Raw genomic sequence first — 20,011 nt, 5'->3', positions numbered from 1 at the left:
CACAACTACTGAGTCCACGTGCCACAACTACTGAAGCCCGTGCGCCACAACTGCTGAAGCCCACGCGCCTAGAGCCTGTGCTCCGCAACAAGAGAAGCCACTGCAGTGAGAAGCCGTGCACCTTAACGAAGAGCAGCCCCCGCTCGCCACAACTAGAGAAAGCCTGTGCACAACAACAAAAACCCAACACAGCCAAAAATTAAATAAATAAATTTATAAAAAAAAAAAAAAACAGATGATACCACCATCTAGGTTAAGGGAGAGCCCAAGATGATGCAGGTAAATCACATCACAGGCACTCAGGCCAGGCCTTGTCCCATCTCTCCAGGCAAGTAAGGAAGGCCAAATCCATTTTCTGTGGGATCTATAACCTCAAAGTCATTAATGTAGACACATGTCACAATAGGAAGGGTGGCCTCTGTGGACAAGTTTTCAGGTTTCCGCCCCATGGCTGGCTGTATTCACCATACGCAGATGTGGCATGGGGTGGGGGGTGGGGGGCGGGGAGGGTTCTTTTTTTTTCTTTTTTTACTTGTTTTTCTTTTCTTTTTCTTTTTTTCAGACGTGGTTTGTGTGTATTTATTACCTCACTGACATCACTGCTGGTGGAACACCAGCTTAAGCCACACCCCCTGTCACTCATGGTCCCCAGACTGGCCTCCTTGGCTCACAACTTTGTTCCTCTCCTACATTTTTTTTTATTTGCACCAAGCGGCAAGCAGGATCTTAGTTCTCTGACCAGGGATCAAACTGGCACCCCCTGCAGTGGACGCACAGAGTCTTAACCACTGGACCACCAGGGAAGTATCCCTCTCTTTTCTACTTCTAAGCCGTTCCAGAAATTCCCCGCTCCCTGCACCTCCAGCAGATACTGTCACCACCAAGGCTTTAATAACTGTAGTGGGTTGAATGGTGGCCCCTAAAAGACAAGTCCACGTCCCAACCCCCAGAACCTGTGAACTTCGTCTTATTTGGAAAAAGGATCTTTACATATGTAATTAAGTTAAGGATCTTGAGACCACCCTGGATTATATGGGTGGGCCCTAACTCTAATGACAAGTGTCTTTGTAAGAGACACACAGCACACAGGGAGAAGAGAAGGCCATGTGAAGATGGAAGCAGAGATTAGAAATAAGAGCGATGCAGTCACAAGCCAAGGACTGCTGGCACCACCAGAAGCTGAAGAGGAAAGGAAGGATTTGCCCCAAGGGCCTTCAGAGGGAATGCAGCCCTGAATACACCATTTGGACTTCTGGTCTCCAGAACTGTAAGAGGGTAAACTTCTGTTGTCTTAAGCCATTAAGTCCCGCTAATGTGTTACAGCAGCTCTAGGAAACTGATACAGTAAAAGCGCAGCCAAGGAGAAGCGTGGACTTTGGCACAAGACACATCTAGATTTAAGCCCCAGCTCTACCTCTCACTGTATGACCTTGGGTGAGTTCTAACTTCTCTGAGCCTCAGTATGCTCCTCTGTGAAGTGGGTATAAGCATCCTACTGCTTGAGGGTGTGGTGAGTGTGGAATGAGTTCATGCCTATGATGTCCCTAGCACACTGCCTGGTACACTCATATCACAGTGGCTTCTCTTCTTGTTCAGATGAGGAAAGTGGGCCCAGAATGACACCTGATGAGCTGCCCTGCGGTCCCAGGCTCCTGACTCCTTTCCTGGCCCTTGATAACCTACTACCATTGGGGTGGGACACAGAGTCCTGTGCTGGAACTTCAATACTAGAAGAGGCTCTGATCTAACACTGAGTTCCAACCTCCTCTCCCACTTTACAGATAGGGAAACTGAGGCCTGGAGAGGGAAAGACAATTGTGCAATGTTACACAGGGTATCAGTTTCCCTGACTTCTGAGAGCCCAAGGTCTTTCTACTTCTCCAAGCTGCCCTCCCAGGAGCTAAGTCTCAGATGAGGATTCAAGGTGGCTGAGGCCAAAAAGAAACAGGGGCTCCTATCCAAGGCTTCAGAGCTCCTGACAAGGCCCTGGCCTACGTTCTATGTCCCTGTGTCCAGTGATTAACCAATGTAGGGTGGGTCCATGGATGGAACTGTTCCCATTACTGTCATCATCTTTGCCACCATCTCCATCACAGCAGCTACACTGACTCAGTGCTTACACAGGCCTGATGTATTCTATTGTCTCCTACCATGACATTTACATAGATTATCTCATTCAATCACTCCAACAACCTTATGAAATTGCTACTATTATCATCTCCATACAGAGGAGGAAAGTGAGCCTTGGAGAGCGTACTGGGTTGAACAGTTGCCCTCAAAATTCATGTCTACTTAGAACCTCAGAATGTGACCTTATTTGGAATTAGGGTCTTTGCGGATATAATTCATTAAGATGTGGTCATACTAGATTAGGGTGGGCCCTAAATCCAATATGATGCAGAGACACACACAGAGGGACATGGCCATGTGAAAACAGAGGCAAAAATTGGAATGATACAGCTGCAAGTTCAAGGGATACCAAGGATTGCCGGCAACCACCAGAAGCTGGGCGAGGAAGGATTCTTCCCCAGAGCCTTCAGAGGGAGATGGCCCTGTTGATTTCTGACTTCTTCAGCCTCCTGAACTATAAAGAAAACATTTCTGTTGTTTTAAACCACCTAGTTTATGGTAATTTGTTATGACAGCCCTAGGAAACTGATACAGAGGGGTTAATCATCTTGCCAGCAATGTCTGTTAAAATTGCTCCACTCCACAGCTCTCCCAACATAACAACTCTTTTCATCAGGAATACAGATTGTTGGCACTGAAAGGAAAGATGGCTGATTTACTGAGCACTTACTATGCGCCAGCTGCCCTGCTAAGGGCCACATGGGTGTTCACTATCCCACTGAATCTATACAACCATCACAGGAGGTAAGCATTATTCTCCCCATTTTACAGGTGAGCAATGTTGAGGCTCAGAGGGATGAAGTAACTTACCCAGAGTCCCGCAGCTGGGAGTGGCAGGGCCTAGGTGAGGCCTGGGTTGACTCCAGAACCCAGAGTCCTGACTTCTACCCCATCTTCTCCCTGTCTGTCAAGTTCAACCCCTTTGTTTTACAAATGAGGAAACCAAGGCAGAGCTACAGCAGGGATCCCAAAGGCTCTGCCCACGCGAGGGGATAAGCAGTTTAAATAAAACTGGGTCCAGCTGGGGCTCCCTCTATTTGTAGACAAAGGGTGGCTGCTCTTCTGGCTGGCAAAACAAGCAGGGCTGGGCAGCAAGCGCTGGGAGCTACAACCCTGCCCACCATTCCACGGGAGTGGCGAGAGGCCAGAAACGAATTAGCCATCTCAGTTTTGGCAAACCTTGAGGAAGGAAAGTGCTTAATTATAACGAGGCCCAGCGAGTGTGTCACCAACAGAAGATTAAGGACTGGAACATGGCTATACAGAGCTCCTGAGCCGCACCTGAGCGGGGAGGCCGACCAGGGCGCGCTCAGCAATAAACAGGGCAGACGCCTTGTTCGGTTCAGTTCAAGAACCACAACATGCTCATGGGATGCAGGGAAGAGAAGTTCTTCTCCATCACCCTGGCTCTGCTTCCGGCATAAGGATGGCTGGACCAGGGCGTGGGGCAGCCAGACACAACAGAAGCCCTGGAAAAGCAGATTTCCTTAAGTGTGGCATGTCGGCCCATGGGTCTCTGGAAATAGGACATGTCCCTCCTACAAACATGCACTGACATGCTGCATGAGTATCAGACCCTAGGCTGGGGTTCCAGCTACAAACAAAGGATGCTCGCTCCACCCCACACCCCCTCATTCGGGGAGAGAGAGAGAGAAATGAGCGATCAGCGGTTTGAAAAGTGTATGGTCTCTGATGGGGGACACATAGGACACTGTGGGAACACAGAGGAGGCATCAAAGAAGGCTCCCTGGAGGAAAGACTTACTAAGCCGAAAAGTAAGGGGTTTCTCTAGAGGAAACAGAGGCCTGAGGTTCCTACATGTCTGCTTTCCCTCTTGTAGTTGGGGGATTTTTATTATAGATCCCAAGAACCCCACAGAGGGAATTTCATTAACAAAGTGCCAACTAGATATTTAAGAAACACTCAGTGATGCCTCCTTAGAGTCAGGGATTGGGCTAGGAAACAGGAAAGAAGATGAAGGGGATACAGTTCCTGCCCTCCAGGAGCCACCAGTCTAAAATGGAAGTCAAACACAGGAACAAGCAATTACACTACAACTAGAAAACACCCATTTCAAGACCATCAATGTTTCTGTGCATCTCCCCTCTTCCTATATGACAGGCACTGGATGAAAGTACTTGATTTACATCATTGCACTTAATCCTCACAACAAATGAGGGTAGTAAGCACTATCACTGCATTTGGCAGACAAGGGGACTCTGAGGCTCAGAGAGGCAGATAAACTTGCCCAAGGTCACACAGCCTATAGGTTGTAGGACCAGGACACAAGCCCAGGTCTGTCTGACCCTGGGATGGTAATTCATTTTATGTGTCAAAGTGGCTGGGCTATAGTACCCAGTTATTTAATCAAACACTAATCGAGGTGTTGCTGTGAAGGGATGTTGTAGATGTCATTAACATCTGCAATCAGTTGACTTGAAGGAGATTATCCATGATAATGAGGGTCTGCCTTAAGAGCAAAACTGAGGTTTCCCAGAAGAAGAAGAAATTCCTCCTGCCTGAGAGTTGCCAGCCTGCCAGCCCACCCTACAAATTTCAGACTTGCCCAGCCAGACCCCACAATCGCATCAGCCAGTTCCTCAAAATCTATCTTACTGGTCTTTTTTCTCTTCTGGTAGGACCTTGACGGATACAGACCCGAAAGCCATGCTGTAGGCTAAGGATGGCGCCAGGAAGCCGCACCATCTCCTCACCCGGAAAAGGACAATGACAACTGCCACCACGCTGGGTTGTTTCAGGGGTCCAGTGTGATGAGAGGCAGCGTGATCCAATGAAGAGGGCAGGCCCTGCAATCACTTGCTAACCTTGGGGTCCTTGGGCAAAAGTCTTATATCCCTGAGCCTCAGCTTCTTCATCTGAGGTAGGCAGATGGTTCCTACCTCACAGAAGTGTCGTGAAGATTAAGTGAGATTTTGCATGGATGGTCTCCTGTATGGAGCATGGTAATAGGGCCAAAACGGATGCTTGGGACTTCCCTGGTGGCGCAGTGGTTAAGAATCCGCCTGCCAGTGCAGGGGACACAGGTTCGAGCCCTGGTTCGGGAAGATCCCACATGCCACGGAGCAACTAAGCCCGTGCACCACAACTACTGAGCCTGCGCTCCAGAGCCTGCGAGCCACAGCTACTGAGCCCACGTGCCACAACTACTGAAGCCCAACATATTGTATGATTTCATTTATAGTAAATGTCCAGATTTGGCAAATCTACAGAGACAGAAAGTAGATTGGTGGTTACCCAGGTCTGGGGCAGGGCGTGGTAAGGGAGTGACTATTTGTGGTTATGGGGTTTCTTTTTGAGGTGATGAAAATGTACTAAAATTGGTTGTGATGATGGTTACACAACTCTGTTGCTATACTTTAAATGGGTGAATTGTATGGTATGTGAATTATATCTCAATAAAACTTTTATATTTAAAAAAGGTAAAAAAAATAATAAAACCTACCGAAGCCCATGTGCCTAGAGCCCGTGCTCCGCAATAAGAGAAGCCACCGCGATGAGAAGCCCTCACACCGCAACGAAGAGTAGCCCCTGCTCTCCTCAACTAGAGAAAGCCCGTACAGCAACGAAGACCCAATGCAGCCAAAAATAAATACATAAATAAATAAATGTATTAAAAAAAAGAAAAAAACGCACGCTCATTTTTGCCACAGTTGTAATGGGTGAATTCTTAATTACTTTGAGTACTTACCATTGTCAAGTAAATGTTCCAATCCCATAATTCCATGTAAAAAAATTGCCCTCAAGTTTTGCATTCTTAGTGGCCTCATATGGATGCTACGGTTTGCCTAATCTGTACCCTCCCACCCCGCCCCACGCCTCACCCACCAGGGCCACTCCTTGAGGACAATGGGCAAGGCAGGCCCCATGCAGACCGCTTCACACACATTCTCTCCTTTGACTCACACCCACCGGGAAAAGTGGGTATCAATACATTCCCATTTCGTTCACAGAAGAAACCTATAGCCCAAAGAGAAGAGGTGCTTGTCCAGAAGCGCAGGGTGGACAGAACCACGGTCTAAAGTCATGTGTTCTGAAAAGCCCAGGCTTCCCACCTCTAGGCCTTTGGCCATGCTGGGCATCACTTATACTTCCTTCTGCCTGACACACAATAGAGTCTCACTTTTGTTTTATTAATTAATAATTCAGTATTTTATTTTATTTATTTTTTTATTTTTTGCAGTACGCGGGCCTCTCACTGTTGTGGCCTCTCCCGCTGCAGAGCACAGGCTCAGCGGCCATGGCTCACGGGCCCAGCTGCTCCGCGGCATGTGGGATCTTCCCGGACTGGGGCACGAACCCGTGTCCTCTGCCTCGGCAGGCGGACTCTCAACCACTGCGCCACCAGGGAAGCCCAATAATTCAGTATTTTAATAACGATAAATCAGTCCTGCTCCATGGCCTCTCCCAATCCCTGCGTGTGTGACAAAGTCATTTTTCCACATTTGGGATCAGAGGGTATCATGAGTTTGACCTCCTTCACGGACGTTCCTTCTTGGACACTGCATGAGTGGGCTCCGGGAATCAAGGCGCCTCAGTTCAAGGCTGATTCTGCCATTTACCCAAGGCTGATTCTGCCCTCAGCAAGTGGATTATCACCTCTGAGCCTCAGTGGCCTCATCTGTCAAATGGAGAGAAACATGGTACCAAGCTCAAAGAATTGGGAGAATTAAATGAGATCATTTATGTGAGGCGCTCGGCACAGAGCTGCCCACCTTGTCAGCCCTCAAGAAAGGTCAGCAGTGCTATTTTTGGTGTTAAGTCCGACAAGTCAATATGCCATTCTTTGCTGTTGACCTCTCTCGTACCTGGGATGACCAGGCCTGAGCCTGTGGAGGAAGCGTCTTGTGGCCACCTGCCCCTCCCAGCAGGACAGCCCTCTGACCACGTGTGGGCTCTGCTCCCTCTTCACTGGGAGGAATGGAAAATCACTAGATGTGGGGCATTTCCTAGCACTTCAGGAAGATGAGTTTTTGTAACCAAGGGAAACAAATTACCTCCATCTGTCCTGCAGGGGCATCTGGCCTGGCCGGCAGAAGCAGTTTCTTTCCCTTGGCTTAATCCTTGCCCCTGTTCCCAAGTCCTAGGCAACCAGCCAAAAGGCATCATTATCACCAACAATTTCCTGTTATGGGCCAGGCCCTGTGCTTAGGCCATACATCATCTCCCTTAACTTTTGCCCTCACTGTTCCCCCTGCTAAAACACTTCCTCCTAGCAACTGACCTCTGCTCAATTGTCTCCTCCTCCCCAACCTCCCCATCTACATCTGCAGCCCCGCCACTCTGTCACCATGCCTGTTTCAGTTGACTTCATTGCCTATAGGCCTTACATCTATTTCTTTATTGTCTATCTTTTCCCCACTAGAATGTCAGCTCCATGAGGACAGGGACTGTGTCTTGATCATTGTTGCATACCTAGCACCTAGAACTCTGCCTGATACTTAGGAAGAGTTGCTGAATGTATGTTTACCTGCAATGTAGGTGTTTTTCTATCATCCCTATTTCACAGATAAGAAAACGGGCTCTGTGAGGTGAGCCTAAGGATGGAAAGCCAGCAAGAAGCAGACCTGGATTGGAATCCAATCTCTGAAGGATATGGCTGCTTCACTAGATGCTGGCCTTGCCCCAGGGAACTCGGGTTCGTTGGGCCTCTTAGGTGTTGTCAGTGGCCCCCAAGCTGGACTGCCTTGTGTAGGAACTAACGTCTCATGCTCCCAGCTACTCCTATTCCCAGCCACCCTTTGGCTCTCCCTTAGCCCAGGTAATCCCAAGCATGGAAACAGATGCAAGAGAAGGCAAGGGGTTAGGAAAGGCAAGTTCCAGTCCTGCCTTGGCCACTGACTCAAAAGACACAGAATTTCTCCAGGCCTCAGTTTACTCATTTGTAAATCAGAGGGGCTAAACTTGATATACAAGATGGCAGAGGTCAGGGCAATGGTTAAAAGTGCGAGCTCTACTATTTACAATAGCCAGCCAAGACATAGAAACAACCTAAACGTCCATCGACAGATGAATGGATAAAGAAGACATGGTACAAAAATACAATGGAATACTACTCAGCCATAAAAAAGAATGAAATAATGCCACTTGCAGAAACATGGGTGCAACTAGAGATTATCATACTAAGTGAAGTAAATCAGAGAGAGAAAGATAAATACTATATGATATCACTTATATGTAGAATCTAAAATATGACACAGGGCTTCCCTGGTGGCGCAGTGGTTGAGAGTCCGCCTGCCGATGCAGGGGACATGGGTTCGTGCCCCGGTCCGGGAAGATCCCACATGCCGCGGAGTGGCTGGGCCCATGAGCCATGGCCACTGAGCCTGCATGTCCGGAGCCTGTGCTCCGCAACGGGAGAGGTCACAACAGTGAGAGGCCCACGTACCGCAAAAAAAAAACAAAAATAAAATATGACACAAATGAACCCATCTATGAAACAGACTCACATGATACTATACATAGAAAATCCTGAAGATGCCACCAGAAAACTACTAGAGCTAATCAATGAATTTGGTAAAGTTGCAGGATATAAAATTAATGCACAGAAATCTCTTGCATTCCTATACACTAACAATGAAAGATCAGAAAGAGAAATTAAAGAAACAATCCCATTCACCACTGCAACAAAAAGAATAAAATATCTAGGAATAAACCTACCTAAGGAGGTAGAAGACCTGTACTCAGAAAACTATAAGACACTGATAAGGGCTTCCCTGGTGGTGCAGTGGTTGAGAGTCCGCCTGCCGATGCAGGGGACACGGGTTCGTGCCCCGGTCCGGTAAGATCCCACATGCCGCAGAGCGGCTGGGCCCGTGAGCCATGGCCACTGAGCCTGCGCGTCCGGAGCCTGTGCTCCACAATGGGAGAGGCCACAACAGTGAGAGGACCACGTACCGCAAAAAAAAAAAAAAAAAAAAAAGACACTGATAAAAGAAATCAAAGATGACACAAACAGATGGAGAGATATACCATGTTCATGGATTGGAAGAATCAATATTGTGAAAATGACTATACTACCCAAAGCAATCTACAGATTTAATACGCTCCCTATCAAATTACCATGGTGTTTTTTACAAAACTAGAACAAAAAATCTTAAAATTTGTATGGAGACACAAAAGACCCCAAATAGCCAAAGCAATCTTGAGAAAAAAAACGGAGCTGGAGGAATCAGACTCCCTAACTTCAGACTATACTACAAAGCTACAGTAATCAAGACAGTATGGTACTGGCACAAAAACAGAAATATAGATCAATGGAACAGGATAGAAAGCCCAGAAACAACCTAAACGTCCTTCGACAGATGAATGGATCATGCACCTATGGTCAACCAATCTATGACAAAGGAGGCAAGGTTATACAATGGAGAAAAGAGTCTCTTCAATAAGTGGCGCTGAGAAAACTGGACAGCTACATGTAAAAGAATGAAATTAGAACAGTCCCTAACACAATACACAAAAATAAACTCAAAATGGATTAAAGACCTAAATGTAAGACCGAACACTATAAAACACTTAGAGGAAAACATAGGAAGAGGACTCTTTGACATAAACCACAGCAAGATCTTTTTTGATCCACCTCCTAGAGTAATGGAAATAAAAACAAAAATAAACAAATGGGACCTAAGGAAACTTAAAAGCTTTTGCACAGCAAAGGAAACCATAAACAAGATGAAAAGACAACCCTCAGAATGGGAGAAAATATCTGCAAATGAATCAAAGGACAAAGGATTAATCTCCAAAATATATAAACAGCTCATGCAGCTCAATATTAAAAAAAACAAAACAACCTAATCAAAAAATGGGCAGAAGACCTAAATAGACATTTCTCCAAAGAAGACATACAGATGGCCAAGAAGCAGATGAAAAGCTGCTCAACATCACTAATTATTAGAGAAATGCAAATCAAAACTACAATGAGGTATCACCTCACATCAGTTAGAATGGGCATCATCAGAAGATCTACAAACAATAAATGCTGGAGAGGGTGTGGAGAAAAGGGAACCCTCTTGCACTGTTGGTGGGAATGTAAATTGATATAGCCACTATGGAGAACAGTATGGAGGTTCCTTAAAAAACTAAAAATAGAATTACCATATGACCCAGCAATCCCACTACTGGGCATTTACCCAGAGAAAACCATAATTCAAAAAGACACATGCACCCCAAAGTTCACTGCAGCACTATTTACAATCGCCAGGTCATGGAAGCAACCTAAATGCCCATCGACAGACGAATGGATAAAGAAGATGTTGTACATATATACAATGGAATATTACTCAGCCACAGAAAGGAACAAAATTGGGTCATTTGTTGAGACGTGGATGCATCTAGAAACTCTCATACAGAGTGAAATAAGTCAGAAAGAGAAAAACAAATATCGTATATTAATGCATACATGTGGAATCTAGAAAAATGGTACAGACGAACCAGTTTACAAGGCAGAAATAGAGACACAGATATAAAGAACAAACATATGGATACCAAGGGAGGAAAGTGGGGGTGGGGGTGGGGGGGTGGGATGAATTGGGAGATTGGGATTGACATGTATACACTGATGTGTATAAAATAGAGAACTAATAAGAACATGCTGTATAGCACAGGGAACTCCACTTTGCTGTACAGTAGAAACTAACACAACATTGTAAAACAACTATACCACCCCCCCGCCAAAAAAAAAGAACAGACTCACAGACATAAAGAACAGACTTGTGGTTGCCAAGGAGGAGGAGGGTGGGGGAGGGATGGATTGGGAGTTTGGGATTAGCAGATGTAAACTATTATATATAGAATGGATAAACAACAAGGTCCTACTGTATAGTACCGGGAACTACATTCAATATCCTGAGATAAACCATAATGGAAAAGAATATTAAAAAGAATGTATATATATGTATAACTGAATCACTTTGCTGGACAGCAGAAATTAACACATTTTAAATCGACTATACTTCAATTAAAAAAAAAAAAAGGTGCAGGCTCTGCGATCAGAATAACCTGACTTCAATCCGACTCCAGGACTTTGAGCATGTTATATCAAACATTCTCTGAGCCTCGAGTTTCCTCATCTAGAAAATGGGGGCAACTGCACTCACCTAATAGAGGTCTGTGAGGATTAAATAGGATAATATACATACATCTCTAAGCAGAGTGCCTGGCACAAAATAAATGTGCAATAAAGAGAATAATCATCCGTGATTCAAAATTCTACGCCCTAGTGAAAAGGCTACTTCGGCAGGGGAGGGGAGTGAGGCCATTTCTACCTCTCCCTGTGTCATGTTTATTGAATGGGACTCTTTGACCTCACAGGACTCTGAAGTTTGAGTTCCTTCCACTTATCAAGAAAGACTTGGGAAGCTACAGAAGAAAAAATTCTTGCTGCACACACCCACCCCGGCCAGAGACAAAGCTGCTGATTTCTGCAGCTGAACTGGGAGCTCTAAATCAATAGAACACAACGCAGACACCCCACCCCACCCGATGCCGCCCAGATGGTACTGGGGCCTCTGCAGCCTGCAAGATGATAAATCGCTAATTTAAGCCGGGCTTTCTGCTCTACGCCACGATTATCCCTCTTCCTGTGCATGTTATGATGTCTGGGTAGCCAATTAGATTTCGAGGTCCCAGGACTCCGAGGTTAATGAAATCATGCCTTGCCCTTGCACAGCCCCCGTCCTCTAAAGTTCAGGCATCATCCGCCAGGAAGGGGAGAAGGGAAATCTGAGATCACAGAATCTGAGAAGCATTCTTCCTCCAGTCTCAGCTGTGGGGAAAGGAGCCTGAAATTACGTATGTCTACCTTTTCTCCACCCAAACCTCCACACAGTGGTTTGCCAGTGCCCTCTTGCACAGCTTCAGGGACAGGAAACTCCCTATATTACACAGCAGCCCGTACCTTCCTGAAGAGCTCTGACTGTTAGAAACTTTCTTCTAGAAATAATATGAGATGTGCACAAACATATGGGTTCAAGAACGTTCACAGACACATTATTTAGACTGGCATGATATGAGAAACGATGTAAGTCCCCCCATATAGAAAACATTCATACAACGCAGCCGTCAAAAATCATGTCTTCAAAGAATGTTTGATAACATGAGAATACACTCATAATGGTATGTGAAAAGGCAGCTTACAAAATATTACATATGATGTGATCATTATTTCAATGTAGTATGATATAGATGTCATTAAAACACACACACACACACACACACACACACAAACAAACACAGAGCGAGAGACACAGAAAGAGATGGGAAGGAAATACACCAAAACGACAAAGCTTTTCTCTTTATGGTAGGACTATGGGTAATGTTTGTCGCTGCCTAATCGTCTCAGTATTTTCTGAAATAACTACAGTGTTACTTGTGGTGATTTATGATAATGTGTTTACTGTAAAAAAAAAAATGTCTAGTATTGAGCTGACAAAGTTTCCCTGTAGCATCCACCCAATAATTCTAGCTCCTCTGGGGCTCGATAAATGTCGATCAAATGAGTGAGAAGCAAGTCTCACTCCTCTTCTAAACAGACATAATAATAGAAAATGTTTATAGAATATTTACCAAGTTCCTGGCTCTGTGCTGAAGTCCTTCACATGAACTTCATGAACTTCTCATGAACTTCTCATAACCACCCTATGAGGGTCTATTGCTACTCCCATTTCACAGATGAGAAAACTGAGGCTCAGAGAGGTTATGCATGTATCTCCCAAGCTCACTCTCTTGGTAAATGTGATCCCAGGTCAGTCTGGCTATGACGTCCAGACTCCCAAGTGCTGTCACCCCACACAGAGGCCTCAGAGGTTTGCAGACAGCAATCTGCCCTCCTCCCCAGCCCTGGTCCTCCCTCCTCTAACTAGACAGCCCCAGCTCTCGCCTCCATTCCCCATGTGTCCCATGGATGGCAGTGGCAGAGTGGACGTGGAGGGGTTTGGGAGTCAGAAAGACCTGGGTGTGCCTCCTTCTGGCTGTGAGAGGCTCCCTCGGAGCCTTCCCGCCCTCACCTCTCATACCCTCGCAGGCCTGTCATGCAGCTTGGAGGAGCCTCTGGCATGTGGCAGGAGCGCGGGACTGACTCCTCTGGATTCTCCCCGGTGTGTCTGTGAGTCACACATGTTCCCCAGGGAATGAACCCAAGACCTGGGAAGCTAGGCCCTGGGGCAGGGCCAGGAGGCTCGGGGACACCATCCAGGGCTGCTGCCCTTCCCACTCGCCTCGCCAGAGCTCATCTGGCCCAGCCTCCTGCCTTCTGCAGGTCCCACAGCGCTCCGGCTTAGAAAGGAACAACCAAGGCCAGGGTTTCTGGGGCCTGTCCCAGGTCACCCAGCTCTCTTCCATCACCCTGAGCTGACCCCTTCCAATCCACCCCAAGCCCACCCACAGCAAATTAATCTTCTTGAACTCCATTCTGCACAGACTGCTCCAAAGTCCTCTTCCCCATGGCCTGTGACCAAAAGCTCCTTCATTTCCCAGCACGGCTGCCTTACCATGGGCCCCAAGAACCTGTCTAGCACAACTCGAGCCACAGCACGGCCTCTGGCCCCTAACACAGCCACGCTGGGCCAGAGTCCAGGCCCCTCCTCCACCCTCCCTCCCCACCCCCCCTCACCAGAATGACTCCCTCCAATCCCCTGGGGCTGGTCCATGGAGTTCCTCTAATATTTGCACCCTCCCCCAGGAATTCTGGAAGGTCGGTGGGTGCATCACTGGCCCCAGGGCCTGGCCGCAGCTCAACACACAGCAGGCACTGCTGACAACCACGGTGAGGAGGACACCTGTCTGCAAGGCCTTCCCTGCTTTGGTCCTTATGGCCTCTGCAGCCTCACAGCCAGCCCAGCCCCTGGCTCTCTCCATTCTGCCACGGTGAACCTTCCTGGCCTCTGCAGCTCTGCCACGCGATCATCTGCTGAAGCTTTCTTTGCTCGTGCTGTTCCCTCTGCCTGGAATGTTCTACCCCCCTCTCCGTGGAGCCAACTACTGCTCCTCCTTCACGACTCAGCACAGACACCTGCTCTGGCTGGGTCAGGTGCCCCCCTGGCCTCCCTCAGCTCCAGGAAGCTGCAATTGTCCCTGGAGCTGTAACTAACTAGGGGGTCCTGGGGGTACATCAGAGGCCAGAGGCCATGCTGAAGCTTAAGCTGAGAGTCTGGTCAGTGGGAGCTGAGGTTGGACGGGCCTGCCACGGGTCAGCATCAGCAAAGGCTTGTTGAATGAGTAAACATGCAGACGATGCAGGAAACAGGAAAGGACCCAAGGTGGAAAGTGTAGACAGTCAGGTCTCATAGCCACCAGCTCTGCCTGCCTGCAGCAGCTGCAGGGGTGCCTGTTAATCTCGGCATTTGACACATACTGAAGGCCTACTATGTGCCAGGTGCTGTGCTATGACCTTCACATTCATGATCTCACTTAATGCTCCCAATAATGTATCCTGATCACCCCAAATTTGCAAATGCAGAAATGGGGCTCAGGGGAGTTAAGCTGTTTGCCCAAAGCCACAACACTGGGACATGGTCGAGCGGGGATGGAGACCAGCATGACCTGACCCCCAGCCATGAACCTTCACCACTGCACTGTGTCACCTCACTGGGATCTCTCCTGGCCCAGGAGCCCTGCATCCGCAGACCCCAATCAGGACAAGAGAGGGGAGGGAGACAAGAAGGCAAGGGCTTCACGCTGCGTCCCCAAGAGCAGGACGGGGACTCAGAGCTCTCACCCTGAGCACTTGTCCCAGCAACCCCTGGCACCTCGGTAGTAGACAGAGGGGACACCCAGAAGCCTTACTCACCTGTCACGGCCCTGCCCCACACTAGGCTGCCAGGCCCAACCTCCCCTCCCTGCTCTGTGCCACAGTCACCTGGGACGGGAGGGAATGCACGACACTCTACCAACGTTATCTTGTCATCTTTAAGATGAAGGTGCCTCTGAGGCAGGTGCTACGATCCACATTTTATAAATAGAGAAACTGCGGTGCAGAGTGGCCATCCACCCTGCTAAGGATCTTAGCAGGTGGCAGAGCTGACATTTGATACAAGAGTCAGAAGAGACGCCGGCCCAGGAAGAGCTCAAGGGGCAGAGAAACGCATAGTCTGAAACAGTCATGAAGAGGCAGGCCGGGCTGGTAAGAGGCAGGGAGGCCCGGCGGGGCTGATGGGGGTGGTGAGAGACACAGCAAGGTGCAAACCTGCCGAAATCAGGGTCAGGGAGAGGTGGAGGCCGGGGGCAGGGCAGGCGGACAAGAGACCAGGTGGAGAAGCATTGACTCCAATCTCCTACTGGATTCAGGACAAGCAAACTGGGAAGCCCTGCGCCACGTAGAGGGAAGATGGGGTCACCCATCAGAGATGCGGGGGTCCTTAAGCCCTTCACGCTCCACCCTGCCTAGAGGGCCGCCAATGGGGACTCTGAGATGCCAGCGCTGCTCAGGGTACGACTGCACCCAGGAGGAGGGGTTGTTGGGTGTCTGCTCTAAAGACCCAACAAGTCAGCACCCCGGCTGAACTCAGCCTGCAGGGGTAGGGAGTGTCTGCCTGGGGACACACATCCCCAGAACTCCTGCTCACACTTCACGGAACGCTCAGGAACCACAGGCTGTTCGCTCAGAGTGCAATTTCCAGAGGCCCCTCTCATGTATCCAGAAGGATGAGTGGGCTTCTCAGGCGGGTCCGTGGACCAAGGAGAGGGTCAGAGTTGCGGGGTGGAGGAGGGAACGGAGAGTGCTTTGTGCTCTGGGATTCTGAGATACCCGTGCTCTGTTTGTTCAGCCCCTCATCCATGTCAGGCTTCCCGTCAGGCTCTTCCCTCACCTTTTTACTTAGTTACCCCCTCCTCATCCTTCAGCTCCTCAGAGGCCTTCCCTGAACTTCCAGACCAGGTGAGACCCTCCCCGCTTCGGGGGCTCCCACAGCTCCTTCCTACTCTTCCACGGCCCCCACCACGGCTACAGACTTAAATCTATTGGCTGGCTGGCTGATGAACGTCTATTTCTCCCAGACCTGAGCTCCCTGAGGGAGGGACGGGGGATTTTCTTCCTCACCATCATCTCAGCATCTAGCAGAGCGCATCCGTAGGATATATCTTGAATGAGTTAATTCTTTTCATTCCTTCACATAGAGACCCTCCCTGTTCTCAAAGGGCTTAAAAGGCTCAGACACAACGTGTTATTGAATCCTCGCCACAAGCCCAGATGCATTGCTGTTACTTCCACTTTACGGGTGAAGAAATGAACTTCCGAAAGGTGAAGTCACTCGTCCAAATACACAGCAAGTAAGTGGCTTTGAGTCAGGATTTGCCCGTTGATGCATCTGACTTCAGAGCGCCAGCTCTGCCACTACATCTCCTGCTTTCCTGCCTCAATGGTCCTCTGGATCTTCCTTTGCAAACCTTCCCCTGCTCCCCAGATAGGTTCAGCTCAGGACTGACAGGCAGAATTCATTCATTCAATCACTCATTCATTCAACCAGTCAACTGAGTAACTTATTGGTGGGGCTGAGCTCTGCATGGGGTGTCAGGGAACCACAGATACACCAGAGGCTTTTCTCCATCCTGGCTCCCCTCCCTGCACTGCTCTTGGGACTTTGCCAGCAGAAGCCAAGCCCCAGGCAGCTGCCCCGTCCCTAGCCTCCCTTTCAGTGGGGAAGGACTAAGTGCAGGGGCCCGTCATTCCCCTCCCCAAGGACGGCAGCCTAAAATACGTGTGCTGAATAATGTGTAGGCTCATCGTCCTTTTGTCTCCATCATTCTCTGAGAATCCTAGGACAAGAGGAGGAACAGGATCCTGCCCCCGCCTTCCATGCAATTCTTTGTCCCCTATCCCAGGCAGCTCTGGAAAAAGTTCTGGACAAGACCAGGGTTCTACTCTGGGTCTGGAGCCAGCTGTGGGACCTCAGGGGGACAGGCCACCTTGCCTCCCTCTGAACTGCAGATTCCTCACCCATAGAATGGAGGTGACAATGAAGGGGATGCCAATGCCTATCCCACAGGGTCGTAGGTGAGGATTAAATCAGTCGGGCCCAGAGATACAGTGATCACATAGATGGTTGGCCCAGGAAATGTCTTAGCAACACAGGGACCTGAGGGGCCAGCTCTGCTGCTTCCAAGATGCATTTGACAATGTGATTTTGGGAAGCTTGGTTGGAGTACCCTAGCAGGCAGAGCCCAGGGCCTGCCCTGAGTGGACCCTCAGAAGTGAGAGGCCCTCCCCTGGCTCAGTGGTAGTGCGGGAGCCATGCTCATCAGCCCACCAGCCAGAGGCCCCAGGAAAGAGACCGGAGATGGAACCGAACACACTGACACTCAGCTTTCCCCAGATCAGAGCACTTAGAGCCCCCCTAGAGAGCGCAAGTGCCAGGAACCTGGGACTCCCTGAATCAGAGCTACTCCCAGGCCCACCTTAGGACAAGCGCCCCCTCACTCTCCTCTGTCGTAGGCACTGGATTCTGAAGAATCTGGAAAGTTACTCATCCGCATCGTACACACAGCTTCCACTTATTGGGTCCAGGCACCACGCCAGCTGCATTATATATGCTCGCTCAGTGACACCTCACAAAAACCCTGTCGAGGAAGCTTCTGTTATTCCCCCATTCTATAGATGAAGAAACTGAGGCTCAAAGAGACTAAGTGTTTTACCCAAGTCACAGAGCCAGTTCGTGGCTGGGATTAACACTCAGGTTGACCCAAGTCTACATGCCACGCTACTTCCGAAGGTAAAGGGGGGAGCATCCCCGACAAAAATGCAAAGCAAAGCTCAATCCTGCCTGTGCTTGGGGGAATTTTCCCACTGTGGCTCGTGATGCGTCACTGAAAGCACAGGACGTTCTTGTGCCCTCCACTCTTCCTGGGGGAGCAAAGTTTCCCCTGGAGTCATCGACGCCAAAGCTCCCTCAACACCCACACACCAACGCAACTCTCCTGTATGCTGCACCCTGCCCGGCAGAGACCCCATACTCTGGAATTCATACTCCCAACTGAGGAGGTTGGGTCTCTATCCCTCAGACAGGGGCAGATGGGGCAGATGGTGGGGCAGGGGGAATGGGCCCCCAATGTGATAGGCATCAGCGACTGCACCAAGACCACAGTTCACATCTCCCACCTCAGAATCCACAATCTGCCCTGTGCCTTCTGCCCGGCTTGGTGACACCAGAGCCCAGAGATGTTCAGGGTTGTACTCTTGGTCAACCACCGTGGATGACCCATTTCCAACTAACAGTAAATACCCGGGCATCTTTGTTGTTATAAGGATAGGCGTTTCCTTTCAATTCTTTTTGCCAGTGTCTGCACTGAAAGAGCTGGGTCAGGAAGGCTCCTTTTGGACAAGCCAATGATGTTTTAGACTCTCTGAGAAGGTCCCCGCACTGAACATAGATACCAAGAAGCGAACTTCACTTCCTCAGATGAAAGTACAAACTCCACTCCAGCCCAAACAAATCACTTTTGTCTTTTCCATAAAACAAAAGACTGTTAGAGGAGAGGAGGAGAAGGTGAGAGGGAGCATTTGTGAGGAGGATCTGAGGTCTCTCTGAATCACGTCCAGAGCCATGGACTAGAGGGCCACTGGGGAAGGAAGCAGAGAGCGACTAGCTGGCCCACTGTACCCAGGAACCATGGCTACCCCTTAACAAACGCACACACAGGTGCACAAACACAAGTGTCCAAAGCCACTCTGGATGCTCTCCTCCTCCGAGGGTTTCAGGGGTCTGACAAGAAACAAGTCACACTGTCACGTGCTCCTACAGAGAGAATCACAAACTGACAGTGTGAGACAAGCACACACACCAACACTGGGACCCCAGCAGAAGATCCCCGAGTGTGACTTGGTAAGTGCCACCTCCGCATGATGCGGTCACACAAGCGCTCCTGTGCCCTCACCTGTGCAGTCAGCCCACACACTGCCATCTCCCCAGAGGCCCACGGCACTTCCGGCATCTCCGCCCACCCCTACCAGGTTTTTGGAGGTCCAAACACACATCTGTACTGTCACAAACAAAATCACGCACTGACAAACTGTGACAGACACACAACTGTCGCCAAACTGTCCCACATAGATTGATAGAGAAATAGGGGATGCCAACAGATGATCAAATGTTATTAGTTAAACGCGGGAGCGCACACACACACACAGACACACGCACGCGCACGCGCGCGCGCGCCAGCGTCCCCCTCGAGATGGAAGTGGTCTTTCCGCTGAGCCCCGGGCGCCTCCTTCAGGAAGTGCAGAGGCCCCGGGAGTGCGGGGTCTGAGGTCAGGGTCCCAGGTCCATAGTCCCCACCCCACCCCGGGGCATAGCCCGACGCACCAGCCCGCAGCGCACTCACCGGACGATGCCGAACATGACGAGCACGTTGCCCAGCAGCCCCACGGCGCACACTGCCGAGTAGAGCGCGGTGATGGCGATAGCCAGGGCGAGGGACGAGGCGCTCCGTGCTGCCGGCGGCCCCGACGCATTGGCGCCCGCGCTGGGGAAGGCGTCCGACGCGTTGGCGAGGAGCAAGGACCGCAGCTCGGCGTCGGGGGAGGGGGCCGGTTCCATGGCGGCCAGGCGGCCGGCGCCGCGTCCCTGCCCGCCGTGCGCCCTGGGCGCAGAGACCTGGTGCGAGCGGCGCGCCAAGGGACGAGGCCGCGGCCCCGACGCCGCCGGCTGCTGCGCCCCGACAGCCCGGCTATCTCCGCGCCCCCTCCGCCCGCCTCGCCGCCCCGCACCGGCCCGGCCCCCAGCTCCCGCCCGCTCTCCGAGCCCAGACCGCTCTGAGACAGGAGCCGCTGCGGGCTCCTCGGACGCGCCCGCCGCGCGCACCACGTGGCCCGTAGGCGGCAGCCAGTCTGCGCCCGCTACCGGGGGCCGGGCATTGCACCACCAACTTGGAGTGG

The 20,011-nt window shown here is 50.0% G+C and overlaps 1 protein-coding gene across 1 annotated transcript in view; it reads right to left on the bottom strand.

Annotated features, from left to right (window-relative positions):
• The window catches only part of OPRD1 (opioid receptor delta 1), a gene marked incomplete at its 3' end in the record, with an annotated part of 36,195 nt that extends 16,413 nt beyond the window's left edge, over positions 1-19,782 (bottom strand). The window contains exon 1 of the mRNA XM_079940351.1: positions 19,459-19,782. Within this exon, the coding sequence (XP_079796477.1) occupies positions 19,459-19,673 (215 nt within the window). The 5' untranslated portion in view covers positions 19,674-19,782. The remainder of the gene's footprint in view (positions 1-19,458) is intronic.
• Between the last annotated feature and the right edge of the window lie 229 nt (positions 19,783-20,011).

This window comes from Stenella coeruleoalba, assembly GCF_951394435.1.
Source record: "Stenella coeruleoalba genome assembly, chromosome: 1".
NCBI lineage: Eukaryota > Metazoa > Chordata > Mammalia > Artiodactyla > Delphinidae > Stenella > Stenella coeruleoalba.
The sequence above is the reverse complement of the archived record's forward strand: the minus strand, read 5'-3'. Positions and strand labels throughout refer to the sequence as shown.